At 40.4% G+C, this 14,053-nt stretch overlaps 1 protein-coding gene across 3 annotated transcripts in view; it reads right to left on the reverse strand.

Annotated features, from left to right (window-relative positions):
• LOC111153760 (glutamate ionotropic receptor AMPA type subunit 4) overlaps window positions 1-14,053 on the reverse strand; it is a 388,143-nt gene that overhangs the window by 233,997 nt on the left and 140,093 nt on the right. For all 3 annotated transcript variants that reach the window (XM_022512979.1, XM_022512980.1, XM_022512981.1), the window contains exon 3: window positions 7,605-7,844. In XM_022512979.1, coding sequence (XP_022368687.1) covers window positions 7,605-7,844 — 240 coding nt within the window. The remainder of the gene's footprint in view (window positions 1-7,604; window positions 7,845-14,053) is intronic.

Raw genomic sequence — 14,053 nt, forward strand, 5'->3', positions numbered from 1 at the left:
AGATGCTGTGAAGGGAGCAGGGCCGTTTTGCCAGCTCTGATTACTTTTTCTCCCTCAATTACAAGCCACAATCTCTATAGGAAGCTCTATTGCTATTTTTATACAGGTTTTTTTTTTTTCTTTGCTTTCCCACTGGCCAGGTTCCAGCAGGAAGGCAGTGATACATGCTTGAAAGATACAGTTAAGTGTTGTTCTCCTCCTGGTAGAACGGGTGGTCCTCACACTTGGCAACTGGCAACAAGTAAGTATTTGGCATTGTCGGCCGGACTAGAAATGTGAGGAAAATCAGTAACCAAAAGTATTGGGATGAGCTCTAAAAACAGTCTAAATCCTAATGAGTTCACTATAAACACAGATAATTGCCCAAGGTTCATCACGGGACATTTATAGAAAGGGAATCTTCTTCACCTGCGTGGGGGTTTTAGATGTAAAAGTTCATCCCCTATGGGGTTAGGAAACAAATGGAAAATGGGGCTTAATATATCAAGAATTAAACATAAATTTTTTTAATCCCTTCTTGGATGGTACCTAGTTAGGAACTGAAAGATTCTTACTTCTCCTGAATTCACACATCCATCATCTGTTTTGCGACTGTGATTCTAATTTTGTTTTTATTTTTATTATTATTTTTTTAAGATTTTATTTATTTATTTGACAGACAGAGATCACAAGTAGGCAGAGGCAGGCAGAGAGAGAGAGAGAGAGAGAGAGGAGGAAGCAGGCTCCCTGCTGAGCAGAGAGCCCGATGTGGGGCTCGATCCCAGGACCCTGGGATCACGACCTGAGCCGAAGGCAGAGGCTTTAACCCACTGAGCCACCCAGGCGCCCCTAATTTTGTTTTTAATAAGAAAAATGGACCATAAGCATTTTAAGTGGCACAATTAATGGCAGACGTGTGCTGGCGTGACATTAGCACATATGGGAACTGGAGACTGGAGATGGGTGCTTGTAAGCAACACTCCACACTGATCGTTCCTCTGAGTGGTGTTGAGCCCAGATGACAGGTGTCCAGTCACCCCTGAAAATCTTCCCCAACTCACACCTCTCTGAAAGGAATTTCAAAGAGGGAGCAGAATCAGTAATACTGTTTTGATGTGAACTGAAGTCGTTATGCCATATTCCTTGGAGGTATCTGCTCCCCTACATTATTTCTGGCTGTGAGTTTACCACAAGTCCATAACTGGTAATGACTGACAGAGGGCTGAGGCTCCCAGTTTCCTGGAATCATGCTGCCTATCCCAATTAGTTTCCCAGAGCAAGAAGAGAAAGAGGCAAAAAGTAAAAGAACAACAATATGAGAAGAAATGCAGAGCTGGAGTTGAGAACCCAAAGGGAAGAGAGGAGAGTTCTCTGGAGCATTTCATTCAGGCTTATTTACTGGGAAGTAAGAGAAGTATCACTGAAGGAGATTTTATGCCTCTTCATTTGTTCCTCTTTCCGTTATGCAGATCTTGACTTTTTGCAAAAGGATTTAAGGTCATTTATTAAAAAAAGGAATGTATGCAGCAAAACCCAAAAAGTAAAAATGAAACAGCAAGATCCCTGCCCTCACCACACAAAGGTGTCTTTCCATCTGCCTTCCCTCCTTGTTCAGCACAGGGGAGCTGCACATGTACATTATGCCAGACCCAACGCTGTTTCCTAGGTTTTTCAAAGTATGTTATGCTATGTGTAGAATATATTTTTGTAAAAAGGAAAAAAAAAGCTAAAAAAAAAAAAAGGGGGCCAAAGGAAATAAGCCAAAACAAACCAAAGTTAAGTTTTCTACTCTATGCCTTGCCAAATGTATCTCTCCTAGGGAAAATTTACATAATGTTATAATATTATTTCAGATACTGAATACAAGATATTCAGCAACCTGTGAAATAACACTTCTAGGCTGGAAAGCACTGATGTGATAAAATATTGAACATTAAGCATTAAAGAGAAGGAGGAAGAAGTAAAACATGGTCAGTGCCAGCCACTGGTTACTCTGGATGTGAGACCAAAACTGCTGGCTTTCATTATCAGTTCTCTGGAAAACACTGACAGGGATCATTAGAATTTTTAAAATGTTAGGTTTATGTCTCCTCAACTCTCCGTTGATCATAAATACACCTTGTGACCAGTGGTGTTGGGAATGGCCAAAAATGCATCATAAGTATATATAATTCTGGGCAAGAGACACAAGTAAAAAATATTTTCCTTTGAAAAGATCTATTTCAAATGGGAAAATAACTGCTGCTTATAGTACTTAAATTAATGTTTTTTTCACTAAAGGAAAATGACTTCCCTTTAAGTAGATTTGAAAAGATTTTCAAGGTTTCATACTACCAAAAATACAGATTATTTTAAAATGCTATAAATATTTAGCTTAATTATATTCAAATCAAGAATGCTATTTTTCAGGCTCCTCCACATTTTTTCATGATAAGAAAACTGCATTTAATTCAAGGACCACCCCCTAGGAGAATTTTTCATTTTGTCTAGTCTATGAACTCTGAGACACTAAAATATGGTATTATCAAAAATAAAACAAAATATGGTATCATTAATAAAATATGAATTAAATGATTAGTTATTAGAGCACTAAAATTATTTGATACCAAATGTCAAGGACTTCACTTGATGAATTCATTAGTCCATTTCACGGTTATGGTATGCTTATCAGGGGTTACTATGCTACATACAAAAGGTGTATAAACGTAGTAAGATATAATAATTACTGGCAAAAGACCATTTCTGGGAGAAGAAAAGATATGTAAATGTATACATAATGCAATGTGAAAATTACTATAAAAAGGATCTGTACAGAATGTTCTCTAAGTTCTTTTCCTACATGAGTCAAGAAAAGATTTAGATGTTTCACTCAAAGTGCAATCTGTTATTCCAAATGAACTCGTTGTTTAGATACACTGTGTTGTCCCATACAGTAGCCATTAGGCAAATGTGGCTACTTAAATTAACCAATTAAAATTTAAATTTAAAATTCAGATCCTCAGGTTCATAAGTCACATTTTAAGTACTCATTAGTCTTAAATTTATCAACTCAAAAATCTTACTGAAGTTTTGTTCCAAATTAAAATTGTAAAAACATTAAACTATGTATCAAAGGCAAGCTCCTGGCTGTTAGGTAGACTCTTGTGTACTCTTTCCTAATGAAGCCATACCAAGTGAGTTGACTTACTTTCAGTACTGTCCTGCTTGTCCACTGCATCTTAGTACCTATCAAAGCGCCCAATACAGAAAAACTGAGCAAAAAATTTTTACTGAATGACAATGGATAAACTAAGTGAATAAATGAATGAACACTTTTGTTTTCTTCTTTGAGAGGTAGTCAAATGAAAAGAAGCAGGGAGTCACCTGGTACGGAGACTGCTGATGCCGCCTACTACCACCATTTCCAGGTTAGGAATAGACTATTGAGAATATAAAATTAAAAAAAAAAAAAAAACCTTATAAAAGAATGAATGGGCTTTAGAGACAATGAGTTTAACTTTCCGCCTTCTCTGTATTTCTGTCTTCCTAGAAGATGTAGACAAAAATATGGGTAGGTTCACGCAGCTCCTGAACAGCAGAACAGAACTTGAATATAAGTCTTACAGAGGAAAGAAAGCATCCTTCTTTTTACTGACCGAGAATCAACATGAAAACATTACTTTAAGTTATGACAGAGTGAGGCTCTTGTGTTTTGTGAGATCATTATATCACTACGGAGATTAAGATTTCAGAAGTAATTGAGGAGATCAATGAAAATACATATTCCAAAATAAGGATTTCTGATGCATCAGAAAGACATTTTCACTCAAGTTGGTGAAGAAATTCAGGGTCCTATTAAGGCAGTTACTTGTAACATGAAAAGTGTTTAAATAGTTTATGGTAACAAGATCAGAGAAAAGCACCAAAATCTTATTTCTTTACACTTGGTTTTGAACATTAAAAAAATTCTTATCTTTAATGTTGATAAGTGCTTTTTTCTGCATGATGTGAAAATATGGGTGACTCTTAGCCAACTATGTTTATGACAGAAAGCAATCATGTTCACAACTGAAGTTCATGCCAAAGTCGGTGACAGTGACACAAAATCTTAAGCCCAGTAAATAAGAGGAAATAAATTGGTCTTGTGATCCTAAACTTATAAAATAAGCACAACAGTTTCAAAGGGAGAAAAAATTGTTACTGTCTTTTTTGAATACTTAATTAAGACCAAGAATATTGGGAAGCAGCATCATGCCATGGTAGGGTGAACCATCTCAACATTCAGGGAAGGCCACACATTCCCAAATCTAAAATAAGTCAGTCACCGTGATGAAAAGTACAGCGTAGGGAGTAGAGTCAACATTGTAATAACATTGTCTGGTGACAGATGGTGACTACACTTATCGTGGTGAACACTCAGCAATGCACAGAACTGTTGAATCACTACGCTGTACACCTGAAACTCATATAACATTGTATGTCAAATACACTTCAGGAAAAAACAACTTAAATAGCCATCTTCCTGATATTTTGTCATTAATGCAATTACCACTCGGTAGAAAGGTGTCTCTTTTGCAAATGGCTTGGGTTACTGTAACAGAAGGCCATACATAGGACTAGCTGTTCATCCTGCAGCAACTACTGGAGAAAATTAGGAAATCTGAGAGAGTGACTTGCACCAACTGGTTAAAAACTGGACAGTTATGAGGCACCTGGCTGGCTCAGCTGGTTAAATGCCCAACTCTTCATTTCAGCTCAGATCATGATTTTAGGGTCTTGAGAATGAGGCCCAGTATCTGCACTCAGCAAGGAATCTCCTTGAGATTCTCCCACTCCCTCTTCCTTTGCCCCTCCCTGTTTGTGTAATTTCTAAATAAATAAAATCTTAAAAAAAGAACTCTAAAACACAACACAACAGGACAGTTACACTCCAGGGAGTCAACAATGAACAGGCTTTGTGCAGCAAGCCAGTAAGTAAGTTAAAGATGACAAGATGCCATATTAGAAGAAACAGTGCTTATACCATGAAGGACTTACACCCTAAATTTAGCCAGAAAAAGATACTTTAAATAATGAAGTATGTATGTTTGTACTAGACAGATTCCTGGAATGAGGTGATGGGACGTGGCTCAGGGTTGGAGCATCTGATGTGCCATGCAAGAGTGAGGATCCTGGAAAGTACCAACTAGTACAAAAGCAAGGCACCACTTTTAATCTCTGTTTGTAGGGAGGCTAACACATGAATGCCTACACCATTCTCCTTGCCGGAGACTGATTTACTCAGGCACAGAGGCAGAAAGCAAGACAGAGATCCCACCCATATTTCTGTGAGATCAAGACATCATAAAATAAGGATTTTCTGCCCAAAGTGGTGAACTGGGCTGTGTCATTAAAAACCATCTTATCCAGATCCCAGTATATATTTCCTGGCATTATGAGTCAATCTTTTAACACATTAAGTTAACTTAATGAAGTATAATTTTTTTTTTTTGCATGTGACATTCATATTTTACAACTGATAAACCTACAGCAGCACATTATTATCACCTAAAGTCCATGGCTTACACTAGGCTTCACTCTTGGTTTTGGACATTCCATGTGTTTGAGCAAATGTATAATGACGTGTCTACCATTACAGAATCGTAGTGAATAGTTTCACTGCCTAAAAATCCTCTATGCTCCATTTATTCATCCCTCCTTCCCCTTAACCTATGGCAAATACTAATCTTTTTCCTATCTTCATAGTTTTGCCTTTTCCAACAGTTGGAATCATACAGCATGTAGTCTTTTCAGATGGGCTTCCTTCACTTAGCAGGAAGATGTATTTAAGGTCCCTTCATGTTTTTTTATGCACTGATTGCTCATTTCCTTTTAGCTCCGAACAATGTTCCACTATTTGGATGAACCACAGTTTATCCATTCACCTACTGAAGGGCATTTTGGTTGCATTCCAATTTTGGCAATTATGAATAAAGCTGCTCTAAACATCTGTGTGTGGGTTTTTTGTGTGGACATAATTTTTCACCTCCGGTTAGTAAAATACCAAGAAGCGGGACTGTTGGATCACATGGCAAGAGCGTAGTTTTGTAAGAAACTGCCAAACTGTCTTCCAAAGCGGCTGTACCATTTTGTATTCCTGCCAACAATGAATGAGAGCTCCTGTTGCTCCACATCCTCATCATCATTTGGTGCTGTCAGTGATCTGGATTTTGGCCATTCTGATAGATATGTAGTGGTATCTCATTGTTGTTTTCAGTTGTATTATGATTCAATTATCAGTGTCCTCTTGCTTAAGGATTTTTCCAAAAGTTAGAAATGTACAGAATGATCATTTCTCCAACCTAGAATATATTCTGCAGAATGCTTTGGATAATTAGCTATTGGAAAATGTTATCATGAGATATGGGTAGGTTCCCTTATTTCCAAATGAGAATTACTGCATGCTGCAACCATGCAAAAAAAAAAAAAAAAAAAAAAAAAAAACCACCCAAAAACACTGATATTAAATTTCCTGAATGTGTTACAGAAAGGGAAATTTACCAAGAATGCTAATAAAGCAATGTACTAAGACCACCACTGTGACATCTTATATGATATATACCATCTCTGAGTATAGGAAATTATGTTTGGACTTTTGAAGGTAATCATATTTTCAAGACTTATCCTGCTTGTTTATTGTCTTATATTTATTATCTTATAAACTTTGCAGATAGAATTCTATTCAAGGATATTCTTAAGATGTTGCCAGTTCAATTATTCCAACTTCTGATAAAAAATCAAAGTCTTTAAGGAAAAAAGATTGAAGACAAAACCCCACAGGGGTTTTCTTGCTGTTTAAACTGTAATGTAATATGTTGCTACCATTCTAGTCACTAAATTAAAAGAAAGAAAGAAAAGAAAAGAAAAAAAGAATGAATATGGGAACTTCTTAAGTTAGGTCTCATACTGTAAAGTCAAAGTATCTCAACAGGCCCACAAATGAATGGACTGCTAATAATCCAACATTCTTCACCCCGTTTTTCCAATGCCTGAGTTGTACAGTGTCACTTACTAATCTCCACAGCCTGATGAAGTAAAGGTTGCTAGCGCACAAGCCTTCCCACCAAATCTGTACTGCACGGACACGACGCTTCAAGTCTCAAGGGTACATTTCAACACCTGAAACTAATGATGTACTCTATGCTGGCTAACGGAATTTAATTAAAAAAAAAAAATTCTACACTTCAAACTCAATGCTATGCTTCCACCTGCTACTTCCTCTTTTTTTAAATAAAATTTGAGATACACAGAACTAGACACAAACGTCAATCTGCAACTTTCTTAAGATCTTCCAAGACCTTAGATCATCATTAAGATGACCTTAAATCATCTGCACTTGAGGTAAAAGACCTGTTTACTTCCTGATCATACTTGAAATATCATCACGGACACTTTCACAGAATCACTGTATTTCGGCTACGTGACAGAGCACGGTTTGCTCACCCATAACCCGGCGCGTCTGACGCTTGTTTAATGACGACCTGCTGCCCAGTCAGGCTAAGTTCACTAGTGATACGCCTCGCCCATTGGTGATCCCAGCCGCACTGCGGCTCAAAACACTTCCGCAAGCCGCACCGCAGAGCCGCGCTCGGCCGCGCCGGACTTACCCCGGTCCGTGTCGTACAGGAAGACGAAGCAATTCCACTCGTAGTGGTCCAGCAGGCTCAGCAGCGCGCCCCGTAAGGACGGCCGCAGCTGCAGCACGAACTGGCTCTCGCCCTCCGTGGGGAAACTGGGCGTGATGAGGGAGATGTGTAAGGCGCTGCAGAATGAGGTCAAGGTATGTACCGACCTCTTATCATAGAGTCCGAAAATCGCAAAAACTCCTCTAGAATACTGGGAACAGACTGAAAGACAAGAAAAAAACCACACAACTGTGAGCACACCCTCAACCTGCTGACTTCCACATCAACCGTTTTGAGGCTAAAAGAAGTCTGAATCATGCGGACATCTGTAATGTAATGTCAGGAAAGAGTAAAACTGAAGTGTATAATGAATTCTGTCCTCAACGAAGGCGTCCTCACGCACCCACAGCCCTGCACCGGGTGAGGTAACCCGGGGCCACATGCGTCCTTCCTCAAGGAGCCAATCTGCACTTCCGGCGCAACATGGCGCCGCAGGAAGAGCCCGCGCTCGCCCCGGCCCTCGCGTCTACACCGACCTGGACAGCCGCTCCTCCGAGAGGAGAACCGAGAGCCGGGGAGCCGCTCCTGCCCAGAGGCCAGAGGGACCCCAGGCAGAAAGGGACAGAGAGGAGGCGCAGACACGGGGAAGCCCCGGCTGTGCGAGCACGGAGGGACCCGGAGCCGACCCGTGTGCCCTGCGGGGCGCGGACAGACGGCCGGGTGTGAAGGAGCAACCGGCACAGAAAGGCCTCAGCCCTAGAACCCTGCCAAGCAGCGGGGGAGCTGCTGGAACCTCTCCAGCTCCAGAGGCTGGCGAGCGCCACTGTTTACACTGGCGTCCACCTGGCGAGCGCCTGGTGCTGACGGGAACCGGGTTCCGGCGCCGCGGCCGGCCTGCTGCCTCCGCGAGCCCTGGCTCTAGCCCCAGATGCCCTCGGGCACAGGAAAAAAACCCGCAGTTTAAAAGAGCAACTAGCATACAAACGATCCAGCCTTAGAGCTCCACTGAACAGCGGGGGAAGCTGCCGGAACAACCCTGACACAGAGGCCGGCGAGCCCCACGCTTTCCGTTCCCCCTGCACCTCGATGCCACGGAGCAGGGTCGGGGCCGCCGGGCTGGCCTGCCGCCGCAGCGCGCCCCGCGCCCCCAGCCCACACCATTCCCAGGCGTCTCACCGACGAGGGCCCAGCGTGGCGCACGGCGGGGCGCCCCCAGCCAGCGGGATAAGGTGGAAGAGGCGCCCAGCACTCCTCGGGCTCCAGACAGCGGCCCCACCAGGACACGCCCTACGCCGCCCTACGCCGCCCTACGCGGCCCTATGCCGAGTTCCTGGAGGGGCAGGCCTCCCGCTTCAGCAGCTTCTGCAGTACCCCCCCACCCCGGGCACCCTCAGTGCAGAGAGTCGGGGGACCACCGCAGCCAGTGCCCACTTCACCTGCAGCCATCCCACCGGGGACCCCCAACACAGAGTCTACACTGGGGACGACCTTACATGGGATCACTCCTTCGACTTTAGGGAAGGTAGTCGTCCGCCTAACTCACTGAAACAAACACGCGAAGTCGAACAAAAGGAGAAGACAGAGGAATATGCTCCAAATGAAAGAACAAGAACTAAAATAAAACGGAGATAAATCTACCTAAATTCGTTACTTTGTGGCTTTTTGTTTTTTGCAGTGGCAGTTGTCCTTTTTTTCCCCCCTCATAACCTTAGAGTTCTCCAGAACCACCTTTGAACACAAGTTAAGCTATCTGGAAAATCACTACTGGGGGTGCTCTGGATACTTGGCGGAATTGTGACGTGCTGTGCAGCTTATAGGTAGGCTATAAAGCGAAGACAAGACAATTTCAAAACCCAACAGAACCAAGTCCTCTTGCAGTAAGAACCTGCGGTGAACAGGTGCACAGACTCCTTCTGTCTTTCCTTTCTATGCTCCTAGTTGTTGCAAGGACAATGAGACAAATACATAAAGAGAAACACACACACACACACAAACACCTCTGCTCAAGATTCTTTCCTAGCATCATTTTGATCCCTCCTTCAGCATGACTGAATCCTAGTCCAAACTTGGGTAACTTTTTCTAATTTACCTTTTACAGGATACAGGCTTGCATTAAAAAAATACTTTTTCTGTTTAAGAAGGAAAGCATCACTGAATTCCAAATTCTTACAGTTTACCACATATGGTGAAAGGTCCCATTTTTCTTTGTCTTATACCGCTAGTTTAAAATGTCCTTAAATCTCTAAAATGATGTTTTCTGATTTTGGTTACTACTTTTAATTGCTAAGTTTATAAAGAAGCCGAGGATATTAGATAGTTTAGAGGTATTAGGAGTAGTTCATTGTGATACAAAGAAATAAGGTTTTGCTTTGTTGAAGCAATAATAGGCTTTTGGGAAAAAATTAATTATCCTAATAACATTTATACCTATATTCTACAATATCCAGGTTTTAGGAAATTATGAGACATAATTAAATAAGATAAATTAATAAAACCTGGCAGTGTTTCTTCTGTTCTTGTTTATTATACCTCTGAAATTTGGGATAGAGTCTGAGCAATATAACTATAGCAGAAGGTACCAATTAACAGAAAATAGATGCTTCTGGTCTTTTGTAGACAATATGCTCTAAGAGATATTGTATAAGTTCTGGAAAAAGTAACACCTAACTAAGGGACCAGCATCTATATTCAAATGGACAATACTAGGATAGACTAGACTTTAAAATAGAAGGGAATGCCTGCAAACTCAGCTAAACAGTTTAAATCCTAGTGCTTTTACTTGTTAGCCAGGGGACCTTGGCTAAGTTATTTTACCTTAAGTGTCTCAATTATAAATACATAATATGCCAAAGATTAAATAAGATAATGCATACAAAACCATGACCCTATACAGGAGATAATTAGTAAGTGGTAGATTTTTTTTTTTTTTGAAAGATTTTATTCACTTGAGAGAGAGACAGAGATAGGAAGAGAGAGCACAAGCAGGGAGTAGATGGAGAAGCAGGTTCCCCACTGAGGAGGGAGCCCAATGCGGGGCTTGATCCCAGGGCCCTGAGATCATGACCTGAACCTAAGGCAGATGCTTAACTGACTGAGCCACCCAGGTGCCCTGTAAGTAGATTTTATAAAGAAATTCCATGAAGGAAGAACATCCAATTCTAATTCTATGCTCGCCCAGGAACTACAGTTTGATCACCTAAGTAATCTGACCAACTGGAAGACTTGTTCTGACAGTGTGACTGGCTAAAATTTTCTTTCAAGGTATAAGAAACAGCATGATGTAATATTTGGGTACCTGGTGTTTCAATTCAATTAATTTCTATAACTTAAGAGATCTTCTCCGATAAATCAAGTTGCTGGATCAGCTGTTAACCTTGCGAAAGTTCCACCAAGGCCTTGGATGTATTTATGTAACTGCTGTACATTTAGTGTATAACTAGGAGTCCCTTGGCTTCCTTATAAAGTTTTCATATTGTCCCGTTCCCTTGATTTTCATGCAAGTTGAGGGCCCACTCTTAATCTTTAGTCAGCAAATAATCTGGTTCAAATAATTTTTGTTTCACTTTATTGAAAAAAGTTGAAGAGCTTTATAACTCAAAACTAAGATACTGGCTTTCAGTTTGGTGCTGAACATAACACAGATTTTAGTGGTTGTTCAAGAAACTGTTAAGCAAACAGCGGGCACCTGGGTGGCACAGTTAGTTGGGTGTCTGACTGTGGCTTAAGGCTTCAGTCGTGGGATTGAGCCCCTTATTGGGCTCCGGGCTTAGCAGGGAGTCTGCTGGAGTTTCTCTCTCCCTTTCCCTTTGTCCCTCCCCCCAGGGTGAGCACCCACTCTTTTTAAAATAAATAAATCTTTAAAAAAGAAAAGAAAATGTAAGCAAGTCATGTACTTTAAGACAGTTATACATATAATATATTATATGCATGTATAATTATAATATAACATACATAGTATAATTATGTAAATACTTAATTCTTTGTTATGGCATTTTAAAACCATACATTTGTCAAGTTTTGGTTTCCAAACTCCATTTCGAGGAACCCCACAAGTTTCCTAAGAGGACTTCATTAGCTTTGCAGGAGAACCTTTGATGAGACAGGAAAGGGTGGCACCCCTTTCCCCCCAAAAAGCCGAACAGCACTTCTGATTTCCTCTATTTCAAATACTGAACTGCTTCCAACATCAAATTTTATGTGCAAATAGTATTATGCTATTTAAGAAGGCCCAAAACAACTAATATACTCTATACAAAGTTCCTTGATTATTTTTTCTTTCCTACTGTGTTCTTTTCAATGTAATCATTATGACTTTCCACTACTCTGGTGCTTGCTATAGCATTTTAACTTAATTTATTCCACTTGTTCCTCAATAAACAGTATTTTCTGATATTTAATCATCTTGTCTGCTTTCTTCATTTGCATCATCATAAATATCTATCTAACTGCTCTTTTTCACAGCCACCTGTCATTCTCCTAATACACTTATTTAGAAATGTAAGAAGTCTTAGACTAATAACTTTGCTTTTGGCTGTATTTTGTCATTCACATTTTAGTTTCCCTTTGTAAATGTCCAGGTTTAGTAGTACTCATTTGATTATTATTATTTTTTTTGGTCTGTTGAATCTCGAATTATATGCTTGGTAGGTGAGGGTTATTGGGTTTCCTATGTATGTGGATAGATGGTCAATCGAATGTTCAATATTATCTCTATATGATCCCTTAGATAGTATTTTATTTGATCAATAGATTCCAATTTTAACAGATAATTATTTCCAGATTTAGTATTAGAATCTAGCTTTTGCAAACACTCAAATCAAAATTCACTTGATTATGTCTTATGATGTCTATTGTTGCTTAGTATACAGGTAATTATTCAAACAATGGAACTTCTTGAACTATCTGTATGCATACACGAATTAATGAAAATAAAATAAGGTAAGTATCAATGTGTTCAGAAATGCATACATAAGAGGGGAGCAAGCTGAATTTTCATGTAATGCTTAGTCACTAAATAGATGTGATGATATTAGATGGATACATATTTTGGGATACAAACACTAATCAGGATAAGACTTCCAAGGAAATAATCCAATCAAAATTTTAAGCACATATTCTATATTCTGCTTCACTAATGAGATCACTAAGATCAAGTTATTATGTAAATAAACACATAATATAAACACATCGTAATAATTCATTCATCTTTTACCTGATGGTGTCAATTAATTAGATCTGTCTTTTCATCAGGTAGTCACCCCATTCTGTTCCAAATGCCACACTCCAGATGCCAAGCCAAGTCAATTTGTCATATAATTTGTGATGATTTATAGCCCTCCGTCACATGTAAATCAAATGACGTGGTCTTAGCTCAGTGTTTCTCAAGTCATGGGACATAAATCCAAGTGATATGCTGAATTTCACCGACTACCGCTGCCCGGGTAGGAAGAGCACAGGCCAGTGCCCCATCGGATGCTCTTCCCTTTCTCCTGACTCCGCAGGCTTCCTCCGCCCTATACGACTTCTGAAAATAAGCCCAGCTGTCCTTCATTTTATCAAACAACCTTCTACACCTACCGCTTCTTACCCTCCTACCCTTCTCCAGGCACTTTTGTTGACAAGGTTTTCTACTTACACTGTTTTCCAACTCATTTGATTTGGCTCGTCTACTTCCCAGCCACCAGAACCACTCTCATCAAGTGTGCTAATGACCAACTACATCCTAAATCCAACATCCTTAAACTCCCATCTTACTGGAGTTCTCTGCTGGGTTTGGAACTTTAGATGTCTGCTGGGCTGCAAACCCAACCACTTCCTATTTCTACTATGCCACTCCAGGTACTTCTGTTAATAACCTAGCCCTGGGGCGCCTGGGTGGCTCAGTGGGTTAAACCTCTGCCTTCAGCTCAGGTCATGATCTCAGGGTCCTGGGATCGAGCCCCACATCAGGCTCTCTGCTCAGCGGGCAGCCTGTTTCCCCCCACCCCCCGCCTGCCTCTCTGTCTACTTGTGACCTCTCTGTCTCTCTCTGTTAAATAAATCAATAAAATATTAAAAAAAAAAAAAAAAAAACGAGCCCTGTGAGGGTGCCTGCCAGATCAGTCATAGAGCATGGGACTCTCAACCTCAGGGTCATGAGTCCAAGCCCCATGTTGGATATGCAGCCTACAAAAAAACCCCAAAACTATATATCTATGTATCTATTTATCTCCAGCCTTGTAGATATTTGAATTTGCATGATTAAGCTATCCATTTTTCAACGTAAACAGAACTGTTTCCTGGTTTGGGTAAACTGCATAAAGCAGTGTAAAAAGTGTTTGTTGGTGTTTAATCAATCTGTAGTAGAAAGAATGTACTGCAAAAAAAAAAAAAAAAGGTAGATTTAACACTACCACTCATCGTTTCATTCAACAAATGCTTATATGCTGCCT

Source organism: Enhydra lutris, unplaced genomic scaffold, assembly GCF_002288905.1.
Source record: "Enhydra lutris kenyoni isolate GAN:26980312 unplaced genomic scaffold, ASM228890v2 scaffoldscaffold34, whole genome shotgun sequence".
Classification (NCBI taxonomy): Eukaryota; Metazoa; Chordata; class Mammalia; order Carnivora; family Mustelidae; genus Enhydra; species Enhydra lutris.